Source organism: Notolepis coatsorum (assembly GCF_963971535.1).
Source record: "Notolepis coatsorum genome assembly, chromosome: 5".
In the NCBI taxonomy this organism is placed as follows: Eukaryota; Metazoa; Chordata; class Actinopteri; order Aulopiformes; family Paralepididae; genus Notolepis; species Notolepis coatsorum.
The window spans coordinates 9,376,094-9,401,424 of NC_140169.1; the positions used below are offsets into that span (position 1 = coordinate 9,376,094).

The 25,331-nt window shown below is 42.7% G+C and overlaps 1 protein-coding gene across 1 annotated transcript in view; it reads right to left on the reverse strand.

Annotated features, from left to right (window-relative positions):
* Positions 1 to 25,331, reverse strand: part of LOC311227946 (integrin alpha-V-like) — a 142,736-nt gene that overhangs the window by 34,163 nt on the left and 83,242 nt on the right. The window contains 8 exon segments of the mRNA XM_084313819.1: positions 2,857 to 3,001; positions 3,648 to 3,715; positions 5,332 to 5,469; positions 6,377 to 6,531; positions 9,005 to 9,060; positions 14,504 to 14,608; positions 19,068 to 19,113; positions 21,581 to 21,674. Coding sequence (XP_084169945.1) covers positions 2,857 to 3,001; positions 3,648 to 3,715; positions 5,332 to 5,469; positions 6,377 to 6,531; positions 9,005 to 9,060; positions 14,504 to 14,608; positions 19,068 to 19,113; positions 21,581 to 21,674 — 807 coding nt within the window.

The window sequence follows — 25,331 nt, forward strand, 5'->3', positions numbered from 1 at the left end:
CACGACACGCACGCTGAGCACGCTCACACACTAGCAGCCACTTTAACACTCATGCCGCACATACGCACACTTATGGCCAGAGGAAAGGCCACTTTAAATTAGTATAACATCAGGAACAGTGTATTGCACTACTAAAGCTACCTAGCATGTCCTATATGCTCTGTAAATACTATGTACAGATACCGAGATGGCACACCATGTACCTGTTTATTGCACTGTTGTTTTTTATTGGATTCTATTAATATGTTGTACCACTGTATTTTTATTGGATTCTATTATATGTTGTACCACTGTATTGCACATCGTCGCGGGCAAGACCAGCCGCATTTCATTGTATACCTGTATGCAGTGACAATTAAAACTCTTGACTTGACTTGACTTGATTAAAATATTTAATCTGATTAATCACATGATTGTCCATAGTTAACTCGCGATTAATTGCAAATTAATCACATATTTCTCATCTGTTCTAAATCTACCTTAAACAAAGATTGTCGTGTCTTACATACAGGTGTATGCCCAGCCCATATGGGCTTACATACTCTTATCAACATGAGTCAACAAATGCTTGCTTTATGCAGCCATTTAACACAAAAGGATGACCCTCATGCATTGTAAATTTGTATCAAATTCAAAACAGAGTGATGCACAAAATAACTTAAAAGAAAATAATAATTTAAAACAATGACTAAAGTGTACATGAAATAATAGGGGAAAGAAAACGTTAGGAACTTGTTACATTCACCCACACAAGGGCTGAGGACTCACACCCCCGACGCCCCCTCTCTCTCTCTCACACACACACTCTTGAAGCTCTCTTTCAGTCTTGCCCCTTCCTCATCTCTCTCACCCCCCCCCCTCTCTCTCTCTCTCTCTCTCTCACCCCCCCTCTCTCTCTCTCTCTCTCTCTCACACACACACACTCTTGCATCTCTCTTTCTCTCTTGCCCCTTCCTCATCTCTCTCACCCCCCCCCCCTCTCTCTCTCTCTCTATCTCCCTCTCTCTCACACTCTCGCAGATCTCTTTCTCTCTTGCCCCTTGCTCATCTCTCTCTCAGAAGTCAGAAACAAACATAATACACCTGAGTGAAGTCCATTAAAAAATATATATATATTTTTTTTTAAATGTTAATCGTGCGTAAAAGAAATAGTGGTGTTAAAATAATTGTGCGTTAACGCGTTAATTATAACAACAGCAGTGTCAAAGCAAACATAATCTGACAATAAATAAAAACCATCTGGATAAGACCTATGATAGAAAATATAATAACGCAACAGTGTGTGTGTGTGTGTGTGCAGGGCTGTACGCTAAGCTTTTTCACTAGGGGCACACTTGCCCCTAAATGAGAAATTTAGGGGCAAATAATATTTTTTAGGGGCACATTTTTAAATAACAATTTTACCATTATTAAAAAAATATGTTCCTCCTGCCTCATTACTGTGGTCCTTTTATTTAACATTTAAGTGCGTTTGTTTTCAGGTTTGTATCTTTTTATAATGAACCAACTGAGAAAGTGTGTAAATCACTAATAGAACAAAAACAACAAACTGTGTGTGTGTGTGTGTGTGCGCGCGCTTGTGTAGTGCTCCTTGAATGAGATCACCATTGCATTAATCAGGAGGACAAGAAACTCTGCATACATTTGTTTCACAATGAAAAGTGCTTTAGAAATCAAATGAATTATTATTATTGTAAATAACCCCATGAAAGGTTTATTATTTTTATGGGTAATTACCTGCTTCATATTTGTGATGTTACTGGTTTCAGTGTGTGCCTAAAGTGATCAATGTGTTGGGCCGTTTATAGAGATCTATGCCAATTAATGTTTATGTATATCCGGGACTTTTTTTTATAAGAATTGAGAGGAATTTGTATATGTGACCTTTATTTAGAAAACCGTGTTGCGACGCAACCTTATTTACATTTGCACTTTTGACAGTGAAATGTTCAGTCCAACTTAGCTCGAAGGAAAGACTAATCAAAAAGGTTTAATTGACCCGTATGAGGCTCTTACGGTAGGACTTTTATTGTTTATAGAAGTGGAATGTAATACTATGCAAAACGAGCAATAAACAGTGATTTTACCAGCAGTATAGTTGCAAGCCACTTTCATTTCATATACGGGGAACCGTGACAATTATTAGTATTATCTTATTTGCATATTGTCTCATTATTAGATAGATAGATAGATAGGTTGATACTTTATCGGGGACAGTATTTCACGTCCTAATAGTGGGCTACTACTACTCGCATGGCTGAACCTGAACGTTAGAAGTGTCCGTGTCCCCATCAATCAATCATCATCACGTCAATCATCATCATCTTATCATCTCTCCACATCGGACGTGGTTGTCATAAGATGGACTGATATCCACTCCGTTCTTCTTGCAGAGCAAAATTTGCGCCTTAAACTTATTGAAAGGAAGATGCCACATTCAGTTTCGATTTGATTGTTCGCTAGGAATGATGGGATTTGGTGTTGGATGTATAGACTCTACGCAGACAGGGACATGGTCTTTAATCGCACGATAGACTACAACTACCAAGTGGCCCAGATTCACTCCACACGCAAATATTTTTTCCACACAGGCTATCGCTGTTGCCGACAGATTCTTTCATAGCGACATTGTGTCGCACTGTACAGTACAGCCCTGGTTGTAAAATGTTTTACAATTTTTTTTATCCAATTTGTATGGATTAATTTAGGAGTGAAATGCAAATGAAGGGTTGAAATCACTACTCGCAAGCTTGCCCGCAGATATTATTGTCCAATCGCACCAGCCAAATTAGGGGGCAATTTGCGATCATCTCGTCGCAGTGTACAGCCCTGGTGTGTGACTGTGTGTGTGTGTACCTCTCTGCGGACCACCCCAGTGAAGTCGGCCTGCGGGGGCAGTATGACGTGTAGCTCAGCCTCGTAAGCCCCCTCTCCTCTGTTCTCAGTGCTGACGTTCAGAGTCAAAGCGTTGTCGTCACCAATATAGATCTGCTCGCGGTCGCTGAGAGGACGACATCACATCTATATATTAGTGCTGTCAATAGATTAAACATAATTTAACTAATTAATCTCACAATTTTCTGTAATTAATCTAGATTAATCTAGATTAAAAATAGCATTTTTCTATTTAAGACCGAAGCTTGTAACAGATATTTATTGGAGTAAAATCATGGAATTAATGTAAAATCAACACAAAGAAAGTATATTTAGATTCAAATACTATTTTAATAGCTTTCTTTGAATACAGTTTCTCTCCTGTGAAATACAAATGCTCAACAAAACCATCAACATTGACTCAGCTAGACCACTTTCTTATATCCGAACAAGCAAATATACTGCTGAAAGTTCAGAATGTTGAAGATTTTTCACTCCATAGATTAATCTAGATTAATTTATTTTAATGCTTTAAATAATTTAAATTAATCTCCAAAGTTAAAGCATTAATTTTGACAGCCCTACTACATATACAATATACTGTACATCTGTATAATATAGATCTATACAATATAAATCTGTACAATATAGATCTTCTAAACGGTCACTGAGAGGACGACATCACATCTATATATACAATATACTGTACATCTGTATAATATAGGTCTATACAATATAGATCTGTATGATATGATATGTTATAATTATGAAACCTCTTAACAGCCAGCTTGAGGTCAGGTTTACAGATGTTGTCGTCTCCACAGTCGAGAAGAATGTGGACCTGAGGACAGACAGACAGGAGGACATTAAAGGTTGAGGCGAACCAGAGTTGGCCCCGTCCCCAGACCAAGAAACGGGTACGAACATTTATAGGGTTCGCCAGCTACTACCACAGATTTGTCCCCCACTTCTCTTCCATAGCGGCGCCCCTAACGGACCCGAGCCGGAGCCGGCTGCCAGACTGGCTGACGCTTACACTAACCTCTTCCTTCCCCCGAAACAGCAATAAAACGGCTGTTAAACTTGCTTCTACCTTGTGGCGTGTGTATTTTATTCATTCCAATCTGGTGACAGCTCAATACATCCCAGAGTATGTCACAATATATATACATATAAACCTATTGTATGTCATTAGGAATTAGTTCTTAAGTGACCTGCCTGGTTAAATAAAGATTACATTAATTGTTTTTATTTTATTTTATTTTAATTAATCAATAATAATAATAATAATAATAATAATAATAATAATAATAATAATAATAATAATAATAATTCATTACATTTATATAGCGCTTTTCTAGACACTCAAAGCGCTCCCCACAATGTATGGTGGAAATGGCCTCCTTCACCACCACTGGTAGCACCCAACCTTGGGCTACGCAGGCTCAATGGCTGCCATACACTGGCACCAGGCACACATCACACGACACAATGGCTGAACGGCTCAGGAGACAGGGATTGATATCAGCCAATTAAGGGGAAGGATGATTAGGTGGCCTTGATGTCAGAGACCTGATTGGGAATTTGGCCAGGAACGTCGGGGAACCCCCTACTCTTTACGATAGGCCGCCTGGGTTCTTTAACGACCGAAATCAGTATCTCGGTTTAGCGTCTCATCCGAAGGACGGCACTCGCAGCTGTACGGTGTCCCTATCACCGTAACAGGGGCATTGTTACCAGTGATGCCACAGATTACTTGTAAAAATAATCTGATTACTGATTACTGATTACTCCTTTAAAAAGTAATCTAGTTACTTTACTGATTACTTGATTATCAAAGTAACTTAGTTACTTTGAAAGTAACTAGGTTACGAAGTCGTCGTCGTCACCCCTGCTGCTGCCACAGGAATGACAACAGTTTTTTTTTTAAATAATGCTTTATTGAAAGTGCATAATGTCATAAATCATGATTGGCTGCTCAGACAGGTCATCATGAGACGTCATCAGCCATCAGGCCATATAAGGTCACAGCTGGCTCTCTTATCATCAGCATTATGAGATAGTAACTAAATAGTAACTCACAGCCACTTGGAAAAGTAACTGTAATCAGATTACTGGCTTGTAAAAAGTAACAAGTTAGATTACTATTTACTGAAAAAAGTTATCAGATTACAGTAACTAGTTACTTAGTAACTAGTTACTGGCATCACTGATTGTTACTGACTAATCCAGAGGACAGAGTGCCCCCTGCTGGACAGCAACACCACTTTCCGACAACGGCCTTGACCGGGGCTCGAACCGGTGATCTTCCGATCACTAGTCCGGAGCTCTACTCATGTGGCCACGCTGCCGATCAAATAAAAAATTTATTAATTAAGAATAAACTAAACATAACTCTAGCAAACAGACACAGATATACACACACACACACACACACACACACACACACACACACACCTGTTTGGTGACATTGGAGGGAGCGGTCATGTCCATTATAGGCAGCAGTCCTGTGCTGTCTGCAGCCAGCTGGTAGTCTAGACTGTACTCCATAAACACTGAGATGGGAGTTATCTTATCACGGAACTCCTTATCATCCTGATGATGGACAGAGAGACATAGCAAGTCAGAGAGAGAGAGACAGATGGACAGAGAGACATAGCGAAACAGAGTGAGACAGAGAGAGAAAGACCGACGGAGAGAGGGAGAGAGAGAGAAACATTAGCTTGCTAACATTTGATAAAACATTTCCTATGTGGGAATGTGGTTTTATCATGAGGCTACCAATTGTTTCATCTAATGTGTTTACTGTAATTATACCAAGGGTTCACAACCAATCTGACAATGATATATATGATTATGAAAATGCTCCTATGGTGAACAAAAGGCTATGGCAGCTATGCAGCAACTGTGTAAAGATGAGTGTGAACTGATCACATGGCTGCTATGGGCCTCTGGCCAGCGTGTCCATAGATATCTATAGAACACTAGATAGCTTGCCCGCGCTGCCGGCCAATGGAGAGCGACGTCACTGAACCGCCGCCATCTTGCTCCAGTTAGCCTTGAGTGAGAGTGAGTGAGCTGCACAGACAAAAATACTCATAACTCGCCGAAATATTGACGGATTTACAAACGGTTTGGTTTATTACAAGCATTATTAACGTGGCTATGATTCAAGCGGTTTGTAAAAAAAAACATCTTTAAAAAGATTTTTTTTTATAAGTATGCAGTATCATAACTACATCTTTGATGTTTATAGCAAACCAACCCGTTTGTAAATCCGTCAATATTTCAGCGAGTTATGAGTATTTTTGTCTGTGCAGCTCACTCACTCTCACTCAAGGCTAACTGGAGCAAGATGGCGGCGTTTCAGTGACGCTGGTGACTCCGCCTTAAGCTATCTAGTGTTCTATAGATATCTATGAGCGTGGCTGCACAGGGCAGCAGTGACTCAGCACCACTGTTCAGGAAGCAGAAAGGGGCGGGGCCTGTGAAGCCCACTCACTCGGAGGTAAGCGTCCTGCTCCTCACAGGTCGGCCCTTTCCCATTGGACACCATCATGTCCTTTGAGTACTGGGAGCTCCCGCTGTGCAGGAACTGGACGCGCTTGGTCGCCCCCTTGTGTTTCAGACGGTCCAACACCAGGTCTATACGAAAACCTGGAGGGGGGAGAGAGAGAGGACGCGAGGAGAGCAGGGAAGAGATGTGAAAGGAGAAGGGAGGAGAAGAGATGTGAAAGGAGAGGAGATGATATGAGAAGAGAGGAGATAAGATAGGAGAAGAGAAGAGAGGAGAGAAGGAGGAGAGAAGATAGAAAATACGAGAAAAGAAGAGTACAGGAGATAAGAGGGGAGAGGAGAAGAAGAGAAGAGAAAGGAGAAGAGAAGAAAAGATAAGAGGAGAAGAAGAAGAGAAGAGAAGAGAAGAGAGAAAGTGGAGGAGAAGTAAGTGAAGGAAAAGAGAGGGTAATGAATTGGTGTCACAGCAGGAGCACAACCTGGTAACTATTAAACACACACACACACTACCAGGGGTCCATCCGGCTCTGTGTGTGTGTGTGTGTGTGTGTGTGTGTGTGTGTGTGTGTGTGTGTGTGTGTGTGTGTGTGTGTGTGTGTGTGTGTGTGTGTGTGTGTGTGTGTGTGTGTGTGTGTGTGTGTGTGTGTGTGTGTGTGTGTGTGTGTGTGTGTGTGTGTGTGTGTGTGTGTGTGTGTGTAAGAGGCAGAGCAAGGGCAGGAAGTGTCTTTAGGTTAAATGTCTCTGTGATGCACGATGTGTCTCACTGGCATCAGACACCATTTCTAAAGTCCATCTGTGTAGGAAGTGACAACGTAATGACTCCACTGTACACTGTGTACTTACTGTGTATTATATACTAGCTGTACGTACTGTGTATTATATACTAGATGGTTATGTACTTACTGTGTATTATATACTAGCTGTACTTAATGTGTATTATATACTAGATGTACTTACTGTGTATTATATACTAGAAGTAATACAGTGTTTGTAAAAGCTTGTATGCTAACAGTAGCTAGCCAATTTGTTAGCCTTTTAGCTTAGCCTACATCACAATGATGATCACCAAGCTAACTTACTGTACACAGTAGGGTTGGGCAATTAATCGAAACAGAATCGCGATATCAATTCATAGACCTATGCAATCTCATTTCTAAGTTATGATGATTTTTCTTTTATTAAAAAAAAAGTTATAATTTATTTGTATTTTTTAACTTTGATTTTATCTGGGTTGAACATGATTTGTGGAACTCCCTCTGGTGTTGTGGTCATGGTATTCACTGACCTTTGGGAAGTATTTCGACATGCACGTGGGTATCTTAGTGGTGTAGTGTATCTTGTAGACCAGGCCCATTGCAAGTTGCTGTACTCTGTCGTCTACTCTAAGCCATCCTAGGTTGTCAAAGTGGGCAGGGGTGAGGTGGGTTTTAGGAGTAAGGTCAAGCAGTAGTCTGACCAGTTTGTTTTGTGATGTTTTTAATCTTGTTTTTAGTGCCTTTGAGGTGCTTTGGTAGCATGAGGTGCAAGCATAGTCGTAGTACCCTTGAATGAGTGCTCCTGTTAAGAGTCTTCAAGGTATTCTTGTTTACCAGAGAGGAGATCCGGTACAGGAATCTAGTTCATTGGTTGACTTCGTTTTATTACATTGGATCCCATTTTGTCACAGGAAAGATTTGCCTCTATAGGATGGAACCCAGGTAGGTAATTTCATCTTTCCTTTTAAGATAAGATAAGATATTCCTTTATTGATCCCCTTGGGGAAATTCAGGCATCATAGCAGCATGGGGGAAGGGGGGGGGGGGGGGTACAGGTAGTGAAAACAACACAAGCAGTGTAAACAAATGTCAATATAATTTACTATCTAACTAACTGAAATATATTTTCACAGTATTCACAGTGTCACATAAGGTGCAGTATGCATAAGGTAGTGTTATAATTTACTATCTAACTAACTGAAATATACATTATTCATTATTCACAGTATCACAGTATCCACATAAGGTGCAGTATGCATAAGGTAGTGTTATTGTCGATGTCTGGCAGCAGTCCCTGCCCACTGTTGTGGAGCCTGATGGCCACTGGTATGAAGGACTGTCCGAGGCGGTTAGTTGAGTGTCGGGGGGGTATGAGTCTGTGGCTTCCTTGTCACCTTCACCTAATATGTTTTGATCTGGTCAGGTGCGCTGTCACCTAATATGTTTTGATCTGATCAGGTGCGCTGTCACCTAATATGTTTTGATCTGGTCAGGTGCGCTGTCACCTAATATGATTTCATCTGGTCAGGTGCGCTGTCACCTAATATGATTTCATCTGGTCAGGTGCGCTGTCACCTAATATGTTTTCATCTGGTCAGGTGCGCTGTCACCTAATGTTAATATGTTTTCATCTGTGTCCACTGACCACTGACACACAGTGGGGGATGTTTTAAAAATATAATTTAATATATAATATAATATTTTGTGCTTCACCTAAAAATTGTCAGCAGCCTCCACTGAGATGTACTTACTGTGTATTATATACTAGAGGTACTTACTGTGTATTATATACTAGATGTACTTACTGTGTATTATATACTAGATGTACTTACTGTGTATTATATACTAGATGTACTTACTCAAGGCAAGTGGAGCTCCTCTCCCACTGGCTTTAAGACAATACTTCACCTTGAAACTAACAACACAGAGAGAGAGAGAAAGAGAGAGAGAAAGAGAGAGAGAAAGAGAAAGAGAAAGAGAGAGAGAGAGAGAGAGAGAGAGAGAGAGAGAGAGAGAGAGAGGGAGGGAGGGAGGGAGGGAGGGAGGGAGGGAGGGAGGGAGGGAGGGGGGGAGGGAGGGAGAAAGAGAGAGTTACACAGATGCACACATACATTCTAAATATCAATAGTCATATGAAGACGTCCCAATATGTTGCAGACACTGCGTTGTTGCTCATTGTGCCCAGTGTTAACACTTTGATTGCCATGCAGTATGCCCATCATTATAGCCAGTCTGCCACCGTTAAAAGCCTATGGAGATGTTTACCTTCTTTGCAGGGCTATAACTTTTTAAATATTATAGCTATATTAACATTACTATGGCCCATTCAACATCGGGTATCTATCGTTCCGGATGTGGGAACGTTATATTTTTTCATTCATACATTGTTGTGTTAATACCGTCGAGAATATAAGTATGCGTTTAAGCTTTTCTGCTGTAATTCCAAAAACGCTAGTTATAGGCCCTGAAGCTTATGATAGATTATTACATGGCGTTTTCACATTCGCCGAAATGCTTGCTTGTGATTGGTCAATAGCCCCCCGACTGCGGTCATTATTTTTCAATAATGACCGCAGAGCGCAGCTGTTCGCAATCAAGCCCACTGACACACACTGTTTCAGTGCAATTAGACACTGCTGGTGTTCTGCTGCCGGCGATGACAGGGGGCGGAGCGACGAGCGGAGCCAGAACGCAGCCAGATTGAACCAGTGTTGCGAGTCGATGTAAAATGAATTAGGTATATTGTTAGTAAGTTAGCCATGTAATAAGCGGGATAATGTCCCACATCAGTGCAGCAAATCAGAGAACACCTGCCGGCTGCCGCGGCTGCACTGACAGCGGAGCCAGCCCAGAACAGAGGCTGCCCGCGATAATAATAATCACTTTATTTGGGCTGACAGAGCCACAGAACTGCGATTTGTCAAATGAATTAGGTATATTGTTAGTAAGTTAGCCATGTAATAAGCGGGATAATGTATAGCCTACGAGGTCATTGTCGCAAAATAATTGACCTTCACTACGTTTAAAACACCTCGGCGCGGCGCCTCGGTATTTTAAACTCCGTGTCGGTCAATTATTTTGCGACAATGACCTCGTAGCCATACATTATCCCTTACTTATCGATTGGCGTTTCTTTCCTATACACACTATATTAAAAAATTCAAATGTATATGATCGGTATACATTATGCTTAATCATGCACGAAGGAAAGGGGGGGGGTTCGTTTATAATTCCTTGATCGTCAGTAACGGCTTTATTTAGTATGGGTTGATATGTTGACCAGATGGATTGCAAACAAAGCAATGGACAATCAGGCTGAAAATAACGTTATATTCCTCTTACCGTTCGCCGATGAGACTGGAGGAAAAATATTCCAATTAATTGACGTCTATCAGCTAGATCCATTTCCCGTTTTTATGACGCAATAAACGCCAAAATCATATATATTATTGCGTTTCAAAAGCGATCCAAATGCACTCGATTGTGTCTCTTGATCCACGTAACAAGATAGTACTGCCGGAGGGATTTCCTCGATGCACCAGCGCCACTTCCGATTTGGTGTGGAGTGTAACTCGCCCGATCATCCACCAGGCGGCGGTATTGAGGCGTTGCAATATCAGACAGGGTGCCGCTGCAGTCCGGAGGGAGACTGGATGAATTATGAATGCCATGGCGAAAAAATGAAATATTGATCCCAACAACGAATTACGCCGTTGTTGGCGTTCAACGCATGGCTGGCAATAACGAATTACAACGTTGTTGGCGACCAATGTGTTAATTTTGGCAACTATTTTCATTTTAGTTTTAGTCATGTGTCAAGTGCTCCTTTTTCGTTTATCATGTCATCTTCATTTATTTTTCGTTTAGTCAGTTTTAGTCAACTAAATGTCTGAGCATTTTAGTCTTAGGGTGTTTTCACATTCGCCGAAATGCTTGCTTGTGATTGGTCAACAGCCCCCCGACTGCGGTCATTATTTTTCAATAATGACCGCAGATTTTTCAATAATGACCGCAGAGCGCAGCTGTTCGCAATCAAGCCCACTGACACACTGTTTCAGTGCAATTAGACACTGCCGAGCCGGCGCTGACAGGGGGCGGAGCGACGAGCAGAGCCAGAACACAGCGGAGCCAGAACACAGAGGCTGCCCGCGATAATAATAATCACTTTATTTGGGCTGACAGAGCCACAGAACAACTGCGATTTGTCAAATGAATTAGGTATATTGTTAGTAAGTTAGCCATGTAATAAGCGGGATAATGTATAGCCTACTCGGTCATTGTCGCAAAATAATTGACCTTCACTACGTTTAAAACACCTCGGCGCGGCGCCTCGGTATTTTAAACTCTGTGTCGGTCAATTATTTTGCGACAATGACCTCGTAGCCATACATTATCCCTTACTTAATCCCTTTCACCCCCTATTCATAATTCATGCAAGTACTCAATCTGGGAAAACATTACTCGTGCCCATCCGTGCCGGGTATGTCTGTCTCTGTGATGCTCAGATCGAGGTGGGCATCATGTGGAAGACGGCTTCAGTTAGAGTTAGAGGTGGTCTAGGTCTGGTTAGGAGTTAGAGGTGGTCTAGGTCTGGTTAGGGGTTAGAGTTAGAGGTGGTCTAGGTCTGGTTATACTGATCCGATACCAGTGCATACATTTAAAAATAAAAAATAATTATATTATATAGATTATAAAACTTTTTTTTTTCTTTTCTTTTTTACAGCTACTGTTTTATATATACTGTTTTTTAGTAATAACTAGAAAGTAATGGTATTTATTCAACAACAGGTGATTGTATAGATTAGTATTAGTATCATTAATTGACAACTAAGCTCAATGAGTTCACCCACGGAAAGGTTGTTGGCACATTGGTTCCGCACAGAGGTTACACGTTGTTGCACTTCCTCCTATCCAGCCGGCTCCGTTTAGGTTAGCTACTGTAGTAGCAGAGGCTCTGTTGTGATTTTTAATGCAAAATAAATATTCAACATTCTATTTTGAGACTCCGCCTCATACTCTTATCATTTGGCACTAAAAGCTAAACATTGTCACCGGTATGGCTGTCTGCATTATGTCATTAATTGTGTGCGATAGGTTGATCAGTGACCACGTTAGCGTGAGCTAGGTTAGCCACTAGTTAACGTGAGCTAGATGGAAATACAAACAATGTAACGTTACTGGTGAAAAAGTGATTTACCTTGGAATACTCCTTTGCCAACTTGCTGTACTTTGCTTGCAGGTCTGCAGCTGGATTATGAATAGTCCCAATTTTAGCCAAGGTAGCGTTAAGCTAAAACTAGCTTTTCAAATAGCTCTTCAGCTAATGCTAATAACAGAGCTCCCCGTCACACTGCTCTACTTGGGACGATGGCATTAACACTTTGGTTGCCTAAGGTTAAATTAATGATATACCATAGATTGCCAGCGCTATTTGTCTATGGAGAAAGTCCCCTTCTTTGCAGGGCTATAACTTTTTAAATTCTATTGCTACATTGCCATTATTAGGGCCCATTCAAAGTCCTATATGTATTGTTCATTGTGTAGCAACGTTAAACTTTTTCATTCACATATTCATAGTAAAGTATGGTCTAATGTATAAGTATGTTTTCATCTCTTTCTGCAGCTTTCTCCAGAACGTGATTTATAGCCCCAAATGCATTATATTGATGATGAAATACAGTTTGATGGCAATCAGCGCGATATAAAAAATTCCAACTAGATGTACTTCTAGAAGTTACTACACGTCATCTGATGTTGACCGGATGGGCGAGGGGGCGTTTATAATTCCGTGGGCAGCGTTATACCAATCATCTAATGTGGGTCAAATGTTGATAATATCAGTTATTATCGAAGACGGTAACGTTACACGCTGAAACTCACCCCAGTCTCCGCGCGCTGTTGGGCGATCATCGTTGAGTAGAAATTTTATCATTATGGGATATATTATTACCCGGTCCATCTCCAGCTTGTATAATGGTATATACGTCCAAATCATGTTGTTTATCGAGTTATTGGCAATCGATCGCTATATAGTGTGACGAGCTAGAGTGCCGGAACCTATACCGAGTGCCCGGAAGTAATATGGCCGACCAGCAAAACCTCTACTGCGCTTCCTGTTAAGCGGTTGCGCCGATCGGCCACCAGATGGCGCTCCTGAACCGCCAGAGAGCTCAGTGGGTCCTGCTGGTGGATCTCAGGCCAGCGGAGGGACATTATGAATCCGATCGCAGATTTTTGAAATATTGATATAAGGACGCTGTACAGCGTCCCCCGGCAACTTTAGCATGGCCAGGAAAGACGTCTAAAGACGGCTCCCGGCAGTCAAAGTGTTAAGAAAAGTTATAACTATTTTGTCTCGTCTTGTTTTAGTCAACAATATCAACATACATGAAGAGAAATTTCGTCCTGGTTTTTGTAAATTACATTTTTGTGTCCTCAGTTGTGGTCAACAATATTTAATTAACTATTTAGTCACGTTAGCATCACATGGTCTTCAATAACGTGACATCACGTCTCGCGGTCGTCATGAAAAAACCTTCGTTGACGAACATCTTTCGTCATCATTTTAGTTGACAAAATGAACACTGTGCCCATAACTGTTTTCAGAGATTATTCAGGTTGTTTCCCATCTAGACCATAATAGTTCCATCCTCCAGCACACGTCCGGTAGTAAATGGTAAATGGCTGCATTTATATAGCAGCTTCCAAAGCGCTTTACAATTTGTTGCTCACATTTGTACCCATTCACTCACAAGAATAAAGTTTCATAGAAATCTTAGTCAAACATTTAGTATAATGGATATTAAACATGCTGGCAGAGTACATGCATCCATGTTGTTGTGAACATTTTAACCCTTTCACTGCCACACGACAGCCGGTTAACCCTTTCACTGTGACAATACAGAAGGTTAGCCCTTTACTATCACACAACCGACGGCGATGCTCCATCATTAGCATCATTAGCTCCGCATCCGCGGAGCTAATGATGCTAATGATGGAGCATCGCCGTCGGTTGTGTGATAGTAAAGGGCTAACCTTCTGTCGTGTGGCAGTGAAAGGGTTAATTAAATAAAGAAATTCCCTATCCATAGTCGCCGTGGGAAAGAATAAAAAAAAAAAAAAAAAAAAAAAAAAAATGCCCTACCTACCCATGGCCAAACTGACAACCAACCTGAAACCAACTATTATTTTTGTTAGGCCTTAAGTGTCTTGCTCAAGGACACTTCGACACGCTGCCCGGGAATCGATTACCGGACGACCGCTCTACCTCCCAAGCCACTGTCACGTGCGTGCGTGCGTGCGTGCGTGCGTGCGTGCGTGCGTGCGTGCGTGCGTGCGTGCGTGCGTGCGTGTGTCACCAGGTAACAGGTGTGCCGTCAGCCAGGGTGCAGTTCTTCTCCTCAGAGTTGAGGATCTGAGGTGTGATGTCCAACGTAGCGTTAATACTGATGACTGGACGAGCCCTGAGAGAGAGACATAGAGAGAGAGAGAGAGAGAGAGAGAGGGAGAGGGGGAGAGAGAGAGACATAGAAATACAGAGAGAGAAACAGAGAAAAGGAGAGAGAGTGAGAGAGAGACCGAGAGTGTAAGAGAGAGAGAGAGAGAGTGAGACCGAGAGAGACAGATAGTGAGAGAGACAGAGACAGAGAGAGAGAGACAGAGACAGAGAGAGAGAGACAGAGACAGAGAGAGAGAGACAGAGAGACAGAGAGAGAGAGAGACAGAGAGACAAATACATTATGTCAAATATAGCATTCATGTCAACAACAAAAAAATCCTGACACACCCTATCGTGTCTCTGTGTGTGTGTGTGTGAGTGTGTGATGTTTTGACATTTCTATTCATCCACTCTGTGGCTGAATAATGTCACCACATACTGTACGTGTAAAACATTAAGATCTCTCATAATGTCACCACATACTGTACGTGTAAAACATTAAGATCTCTCATAATGTCACCACATACTGTACGTGTAAAACATTAAGATCTCTCATAATGTCCCCACATACTGTACGTGTAAAACATTAAGATATCTCATAATGTCCCCACATACTGTACGTGTAAAACATTAAGATATCTCATAATGTCACCACATACTGTATGTGTAAAACATTAAGATCTCTCATAATGTCACCACACATACTGTACATGTAAAACATTAAGATCTCTCATAATGTCACCACATACTGTACATGTAAAACATTAAGATCTCTCATAATGTCACCACACATACTGTACGTGTAAAACATTAAGATCTCTCATAATGTCACCACATACTGTACATGTAAAACATTAAGATCTCTCATAATGTCACCACATACTGTACGTGTAAAACATTAAGATCTCTCATAATGTCCCCACATACTGTACGTGTAAAACATTAAGATCTCTCATAATGTCACCACACATACTGTACGTGTAAAACATTAAGATCTCTCATAATGTCACCACACATACTGTACATGTAAAACATTAAGATCTCTCATAATGTCACCACACATACTGTACATGTAAAACATTAAGATATCTCATAATGTCACCACACATACTGTACATGTAAAACATTAAGATCTCTCATAATGTCACCACATACTGTACATGTAAAACATTAAGATCTCTCATAATGTCACCACATACTGTACATGTAAAACATTAAGATCTCTCATAATGTCACCACATACTGTACATGTAAAACATTAAGATCTCTCATAATGTCACCACATACTGTACGTGTAAAACATTAAGATCTCTCATAATGTCACCACATACTGTACGTGTAAAACATTAAGATCTCTCATAATGTCACCACATACTGTACGTGTAAAACATTAAGATCTCTCATAATGTCACCACATACTGTACGTGTAAAACATTAAGATCTCTCATAATGTCACCACATACTGTACGTGTAAAACATTAAGATCTCTCATAATGTCACCACATACTGTACGTGTAAAACATTAAGATCTCTCATAATGTCACCACATACTGTACGTGTAAAACATTAAGATCTCTCATAATGTCACCACATACTGTACATGTAAAACATTAAGATCTCTCATAATGTCACCACATACTGTACGTGTAAAACATTAAGATCTCTCATAATGTCACCACACATACTGTACGTGTAAAACATTAAGATCTCTCATAATGTCCACACATACTGTATGTGTAAAACATTAAGATCTCTCATAATGTCACCACATACTGTACATGTAAAACATTAAGATCTCTCATAATGTCACCACATACTGTACGTGTAAAACATTAAGATCTCTCATAATGTCACCACATACTGTACGTGTAAAACATTAAGATCTCTCATAATGTCACCACATACTGTACGTGTAAAACATTAAGATCTCTCATAATGTCACCACATACTGTATGTGTAAAACATTAAGATCTCTCATAATGTCACCACATACTGTACGTGTAAAACATTAAGATCTCTCATAATGTCACCACATACTGTACGTGTAAAACATTAAGATCTCTCATAATGTCACCACACATACTGTACGTGTAAAACATTAAGATCTCTCATAATGTCCCCACATACTGTATGTGTAAAACATTAATATATCTCATAATGTCACCACACATACTGTACATGTAAAACATTAAGATCTCTCATAATGTCACCACACATACTGTACGTGTAAAACATTAAGATCTCTCATAATGTCACCACACATACTGTACGTGTAAAACATTAAGATCTCTCATAATGTCACCACATACTGTATGTGTAAAACATTAAGATCTCTCATAATGTCACCACATACTGTACGTGTAAAACATTAAGATCTCTCATAATGTCCCCACATACTGTACGTGTAAAACATTAAGATCTCTCATAATGTCACCACATACTGTATGTGTAAAACATTAATATATCTCATAATGTCACCACACATACTGTACATGTAAAACATTAAGATCTCTCATAATGTCCCCACATACTGTACGTGTAAAACATTAAGATCTCTCATAATGTCCCCACATACTGTATGTGTAAAACAATATATCTCATAATGTCACCACACATACTGTACATGTAAAACATTAAGATCTCTCATAATGTCACCACACATACTGTACATGTAAAACATTAAGATCTCTCATAATGTCACCACATACTGTACGTGTAAAACATTAAGATCTCTCATAATGTCACCACACATACTGTACATGTAAAACATTAAGATCTCTCATAATGTCACCACATACTGTACGTGTAAAACATTAAGATCTCTCATAATGTCACCACATACTGTACGTGTAAAACATTAAGATCTCTCATAATGTCACCACACATACTGTACGTGTAAAACATTAAGATCTCTCATAATGTCACCACATACTGTACGTGTAAAACATTAAGATCTCTCATAATGTCACCACACATACTGTACGTGTAAAACATTAAGATCTCTCATAATGTCACCACACATACTGTACGTGTAAAACATTAAGATCTCTCATAATGTCACCACACATACTGTATGTGTAAAACATTAAGATCTCTCATAATGTCACCACACATACTGTATGTGTAAAACATTAAGATCTCTCATAATGTCCCCACATACTGTACGTGTAAAACATTAAGATCTCTCATAATGTCACCACATACTGTACGTGTAAAACATTAAGATCTCTCATAATGTCACCACATACTGTACATGTAAAACATTAAGATCTCTCATAATGTCACCACACATACTGTACGTGTAAAACATTAAGATCTCTCATAATGTCACCACATACTGTACATGTAAAACATTAAGATCTCTCATAATGTCACCACGTATGTGAGAGGAACCTTCACGTGTTGTTTCCGCTAGTTAAAAGCTGAGTTGTGGTCCTGAAGGGGTTAAAGTGGTCTATAATGGCGTGTATAAACGCACAGGGAGAGACTCCTAGGAGGCAAAGCAGCTCCTTCATAGCAGAGGTGGGCCAGCTCGTTAAAACACATCAAAGCCTTGTGTTCAGGAGCAGTGGGAGAGGATCGCTGACATGTATACAAGCAGGCTAACGCAGCCCACATTATGTACACAAGCAGGCTAACTCAGCCCACATTATGTACACAAGCAGGCTAACTCAGCCCACATTATGTACACAAGCAGGCTAACTCAGCCCACATTATGTACACAAGCAGGCTAACTCAGCCCACATTATGTACACAAGCAGGCTAACTCAGCCCACATTATGTACACAAGCAGGCTAACTCAGCCCACATTATGTACACAAGCAGGCTAACATTATGTATACAAGCAGGTTAACTCAGCCCACATTATGTACACAAGCAGGCTAACTCAGCCCACATTATGTACACAAGCAGGCTAACTCAGCCCACATTATGTACACAAGCAGGCTAACTCAGCCCACATTATGTACACAAGCAGGCTAACTCAGCCCACATTATGTACACAAGCAGGCTAACTCAGCCCACATTATGTACACAAGCAGGCTAACTCAGCCCACATTATGTACACAAGCAGGCTAACTCAGCCCACATTATGTACACAAGCAGGCTAACTCAGCCCACATTATGTACACAAGCAGGCTAACTCAGCCCACATTATGTACAGAAGCAGGCTAACTCAGCCCACATTATGTACACAAGCAGGCTAACATTATGTATACAAGCAGGTTAACTCAGCCCACATTATGTACACAAGCAGGCTAACTCAGCCCACATTATGTACACAAGCAGGCTAACTCAGCCCACATTATGTACACAAGCAGGCTAACTCAGCCCACATTATGTACACAAGCAGGCTAACTCAGCCAACATTATGTACACAGGCAGGCTAACTCAGCACACATTATGTATACAAGCAGGGAAACTACACACTAAGGAGCAACATGGTTAGGTACACACACACACACACACACACACATGGTGGTTACCTGTATAAAACGGCCTTGTCTGCTCCAAACACTCCAACTATTAAATCTGGAGAGAGAGAGGAGAGAGAGAGAGAGAGAGAGAGAGAGAGAGACAAAGAGAGATAGATAGGGAGAGAGAGAGAGAGAGAGAGAGAGAGAGAGAGAGAGAGAGAGACAAAGAGAGATAGATAGGGAGAGAGAGAGAGAGAGAGAGAGAGAGAGAGAGAGAGAGAGAGAGAGAGAGAGAGAGAGAGAGAGAGAGAGAGAGAGAGAGAGAGAGAGGAGAGAAAGACAGAGATTTTTTATTAAGCTTTATTAGTTCACTGAGCTTGTAAGAACGCCCTGCTTCACACTGAGAGCTGCCCAGTACAACCACAGTCGACACTGTTAACCACCAGGAGCTGCCCAGTACAACCACAGTCTGACACTGTTGACCACTAGGAGCTGCCCAGTACAACCACAGTCTGACACTGTTGACCACTAGGAGCTGCCCAGTACAACCACAGTCGACACTGTTAACCACCAGGAGCTGCCCAGTACAACCACAGTCTGACACTGTTGACCACTAGGAGCTGCCCAGTACAACCACAGTCGACACTGTTAACCACCAGGAGCTGCCCAGTACAACCACAGTCTGACACTGTTGACCACTAGGAGCTGCCCGGTACAACCAGTCTGACACTGTTGACCACTAGGAGCTGCCCAGTACAACCACAGTCTGACACTGTTGACCACAAGGAGCTGCCCAGTACAACCACAGTCTGATACTGTTGACCACTAGGAGCTGCCCAGTACAACCACAGTCTGACACTGTTGACCACTAGGAGCTGCCCAGGACAACCACAGTCTGACACTGTTGACCACTAGGAGCTGCCCAGTACAACCACAGTCTGACACTGTTGACCACTAGGAGCTGCCCAGTACAACCACAGTCTGACACTGTTGACCACTAGGAGCTGCCCAGTACAACCACAGTCTGACACTGTTGACCACTAGGAGCTGCCCGGTACAACCAGTCTGACACTGTTGACCACTAGGAGCTGCCCAGTACAACCACAGTCTGACACTGTTGACCACAAGGAGCTGCCCAGTACAACCACAGTCTGACACTGTTGACCACTAGGAGCTGCCCAGTACAACCACAGTCTGACACTGTTGACCACTAGGAGCTGCCCAGTACAACCACAGTCTGACACTGTTGACCACTAGGAGCTGCCCAGTACAACCACAGTCTGACACTGTTGACCACAAGGAGCTGCCCAGTACAACCACAGTCTGACACTGTTGACCACTAGGAGCCGCCCAGTACAACCACAGTCGGACACTGTTGACCACTAGGAGCCGCCCAGTACAACCACAGTCTGACACTGTTGACCACTAGGAGCCGCCCAGTACAACCACAGTCTGACACTGTTGACCACAAGGAGCTGCCCAGTACAACCACAGTCTGACACTGTTGACCACAAGGAGCTGCCCAGTACAACCACAGTCTGACATGTTGACCACTAGGAGCTGCCCAGTACAACCACAGTCTGACACTGTTGACCACTAGGAGCTGCCCAGTACAACCACAGTCTGACACTGTTGACCACTAGGAGCTGCCCAGTACAACCAGTCTGACACTGTTGACCACTAGGAGCTGCCCAGTACAACCAGTCTAACACTGTTGACCACTAGGAGCTGCCCAGTACAACCACAGTCTGACACTGTTGACCAATAGGAGCTGCCCAGTACAACCACAGTCTAACACTGTTGACCACTAGGAGCTGCCCAGTACAACCACAGTCTGACACTGTTGACCACTAGGAGCTGCCCAGTACAACCAGTCTGACACTGTTGACCACTAGGAGCTGCCCAGTACAACCACAGTCTGACACTGTTGACCACTAGGAGCTGCCCAGTACAACCACAGTCTGACACTGTTGACCACTAGGAGCTGCCCAGTACAACCACAGTCTGACACTGTTGACCACTAGGAGCTGCCCAGTACAACCACAGTCTGACACTGTTGACCACTAGGAGCTGCCCAGTACAACCACAGTCTGACACTGTTGACCACTAGGAGCTGCCCAGTACAACCACAGTCTGACACTGTTGACCACTAGGAGCTGCCCAGTACAACCACAGTCTGACACTGTTGACCACTAGGAGCTGCCCAGTACAACCACAGTCTGACACTGTTGACCACTAGGAGCTGCCCAGTACAACCACAGTCTGACACTGTTGACCACTAGGAGCCGCCCAGTACAACCACAGTCTGACACTGTTGACCACTAGGAGCTGCCCAGTACAACCACAGTCTGACACTGTTGACCACTAGGAGCTGCCCAGTACAACCACAGTCTGACACTGTTGACCACTAGGAGCTGCCCAGTACAACCACAGTCTGACACTGTTGACCACTACCCGATTACAAACAATGACTATGTTTGGGGTTAAGTGCCTTGCTCAAAGGCACGTCAGCAGTGTGTGTGTGTGTGTGTGTGTGTGTGTCATACATCATATAGTCCAAACTGCTGTTCTTAATTTCTTACCTGGGTATCCGTTCTGATCGATGTCAGTGTTGCCGGTCATGGAGTAGCCAAAACTAGCAGGCATGTAGCTGGACGCCCATCGGCCCTGCAGGACCTGAGAGAGAAGACAGGAAACCAGATGAAATCATTTTCACTTTCTGTAACACCTTCCATCACTTCCTGTTGTGAGGAACTGTCAACTAACATGATGATAGGCTAACCATATATCACGTTCATATAATAACTTCAACATTATTAACGTCAATGGGGTCGGAGTGTTAAAGACGCGTGATGCTCTGACTCACTGGGGCCTCGGGGGGCCTCACGGCGTGGGGACCGTAGAGGCGTGATGCTCTGACTCACTGGGGCCTCGGGGGCCTCACGGCGTGGGGACCGTAGAGGCGTGATGCTCTGACTCACTGGGGCCTCGGGGGCCTCACGGCGTGGGGACCGTAGAGGCGTGATGCTCTGACTCACTGGGGCCTCGGGGGCCTCACGGCGTGGGGACCGTAGAGGCGTGATGCTCTGACTCACTGGGGCCTCGGGGGCCTCACGGCGTGGGGACCGTAGAGGCGTGATGCTCTGACTCACTGGGGCCTCGGGGGCCTCACGGCGTGGGGACCGTAGAGGCGTGATGCTCTGACTCACTGGGGCCTCGGGGGCCTCACGGCGTGGGGACCGTAGAGGCGTGATGCTCTGACTCACTGGGGCCTCGGGGGCCTCACGGCGTGGGGACCGTAGAGGCGTGATGCTCTGACTCACTGGGGCCTCGGGGGCCTCACGGCGTGGGGACCGTAGAGGCGTGATGCTCTGACTCACTGGGGCCTGACGAGAATCTGAAAATGACTCAAAACATTTAAAACATTTAAAAAATCACTGAAAGAGGAACTGCTTAAATCATATCTCTAATTAAAATTATAACTTAGGAATACAATTGTCTGTATTATGTATCTCTGTTATATGTCAGTTAGTAGGTAGGTGTGTAAACCTACCCACGTTGTATTGTATTGTTTTGTTTTGTTTTTTGTTTATTGTTTTGTTGTTTATATTCTGTTTATATTTGTGATCAGGCTCCCTCCAAAAGCTTTAAATAGCTTCTTGGGAGACCTGGCACATGCACACAATTTGCGACATTGAACAGTCCTTAGAACAGGCTGTCATCCCCACCTGCCTGAAGAAGTCCACTATTATCCCTGTACCCAAAAAATCCAAGCCTGCTTGCCTCAACGACTACCGCCCTGTAGCTCTCACCTCCATAGCCATGAAGTGCTTTGAGAAGCTAGTAAAGGGCTACATCTGCTCCTCCCTCCCCATCAACATGGACCCCCTGCAATTTGCATACCGCCCCAACAGGTCCACGGAGGACGCCATAGCCCATGTGCTGCACACACCAGCATCACACCTGGACAAGAGGCAGGGGAACTATGTGAGAATGCTATTCATCGACTACAGCTCGGCATTCAATACCATAGTCCCCTCCATACTCATAGCCAAGCTCAGGGACCTGGGCTTGAACTATGACCTCTGCCAGTGGGTCTTGGACTTCCTGACTGGCAGACCCCAGGTGGTGAGAGCAGGCAACTGCACCTCCTCATCCATCACCCTCAACATAGGGGCCCCCCAGGGCTGTGTTCTGAGTCCCCTCCTCTACTCCCTGTACACACACGACTGTGTGGCTCAGCGGAGTAGCAATACAATCATCAAATTTGCTGACGACACAGTGGTGGTGGGCCTGATCTCTGCCAACGACGAGAGGGCCTACCTGGAAGAGGTCAAGGTCCTGGCGGGATGGTGCCAGGAAAACAGCCTCTCCCTGAACGTCAGCAAAACAAAGGAGATGATTGTGGACTTCAGGAGGTCGGGGGTCAAGGACTACAGCCCCCTCAGCATCGACGGGGCACCGGTTGAGAGAGTCAACAGCTTTAAGTACCTCGGAGCCTACATATCCGAGGACTTGACATGGACCACACACATTGACAGTGTTGTGAAGAAGGCACGACAACGCCTCTACTTCCTCAGGCGCCTAAGGAAGTTCCAAGTCAGTCAGAAGATCCTTAAGAACTTCTACTCATGTACAATAGAGAGCATCTTGACTGGCAACATCACCTCCTGCTTTGGGAATAGCACTGCACAAGACCGAAGCAGACTACAAAGAGTGACACGTTCAGCCGAACGCACAATTGGAGGGGGGCTCCCCACCCTCCAGAACATTTACAACAAGCGTTGCAAGGGCAAGGCTAAGAGAATCATTAAAGACTCCAGTCACCCGAACCACTGCCTCTTTGAACTGCTGCGGTCAGGCAAGTGATACCGGAGTCTCAAGGCGAGCACAGAAAGACTCAGAAGAAGCTTCTATCCCCAGGCCATCAGACTGCTAAACGAACAATGAACACTACACAACAACAACCACCAAACGCACATAGCACACACATCCACACGCACACACTCACTTTAAACAGACACACTGTAGCACCCACTCCACACACTTTATAGCACACACCCACTTTAAACAAACACACTGTAGCACCCACTCCCCACACTTTATATTTATTGATGAAGGATTGCACTACAACTCGTACACCTTACTGTAAATTGTACCTAAATTGTACCTCATCCCATTTCTGCTTTGCACTATATAGTACTGTACATTAGTACACTGCATAGTATTGTATATTATATGGTAACTCAGAACATTGTACATATGTCTATACCGAACACTGTGACCTCATTTTCTTCTTCTAAATTACATGCTATACTATGTTATTTGATACTATCTTGTCTAGCACAGTCTCTGGAGCGTAACAGTAAGAAGCATTTTGTATGAAAGTATTCTGTACTTCTGTATGACAACTATTAAAGAAACTTGAGAAAACTAAACTTGATTGTTATATCACATGAGGATACTTACATGTAATGTATCGTGTGTGTGTGTGCATGAATAAATGTATTCATTCATTCATTCATTCATTAGTCGAATATAATAATAAAAAAAAAAAAAAAAAACGTATAATTCTTTATTTATTTTTATTTTTTATTTTTTTTATCATTCTTTCCAAAAGAAAAGAGGCCTAGAAGCGTGGCTAACGCTAATGGCACGCATACCAGAGGCTAACTGCCTATGAAAACAGGCACAGAGGCACTGAAAGAGGATTTCACCCATCTAATGAACACACTAGACTAGACAAATATCAAGATGTATCCATCAGTGGACCAATTGCATGCTTTTGCAGAGGACAAGAAGCCTTCAGTCGACTCCTTCAGACATTAAGCACCCCCACAGCCCAAATGGAATGATAACAAAAAAAAAAAAAAAAAAAAAAAGTTTAAAAATATTTAATTTTTTATTTTTTAAGTCGACCAATAGTCGACTAACGGCAAATTTTGGCCAATCCTAGTCGACCATCCAAATCCTTAGTCGGGGACAGCCCTACTCTAGTCTAGTGGGACCTCCGTGAGCTACCGTTACAAAATAACCCAGTCAACTATTCACTTTTAGTTTAATACATGAGGCATTGTCTAACGTTATCTAGCCGGCTAGCTACTGATAGCTCCTGATATCAACAAATGCTCCAGCAATAGTCTAGTAGTGCATAATACCTCCGTTGGCTAGGTATCTCACGTTAGCTCACTACGAAATGTCCCAGTAAACTAAATAGTTCACTGAGGCGTTGTCTTAACGTTATCTAGCTGGCTAGCAGTAGCTACAGATAGCTCCTGATATCAATGTCTTATAACATTGATTCGATGCGTATTCGAGGGCATGCTGAATGTA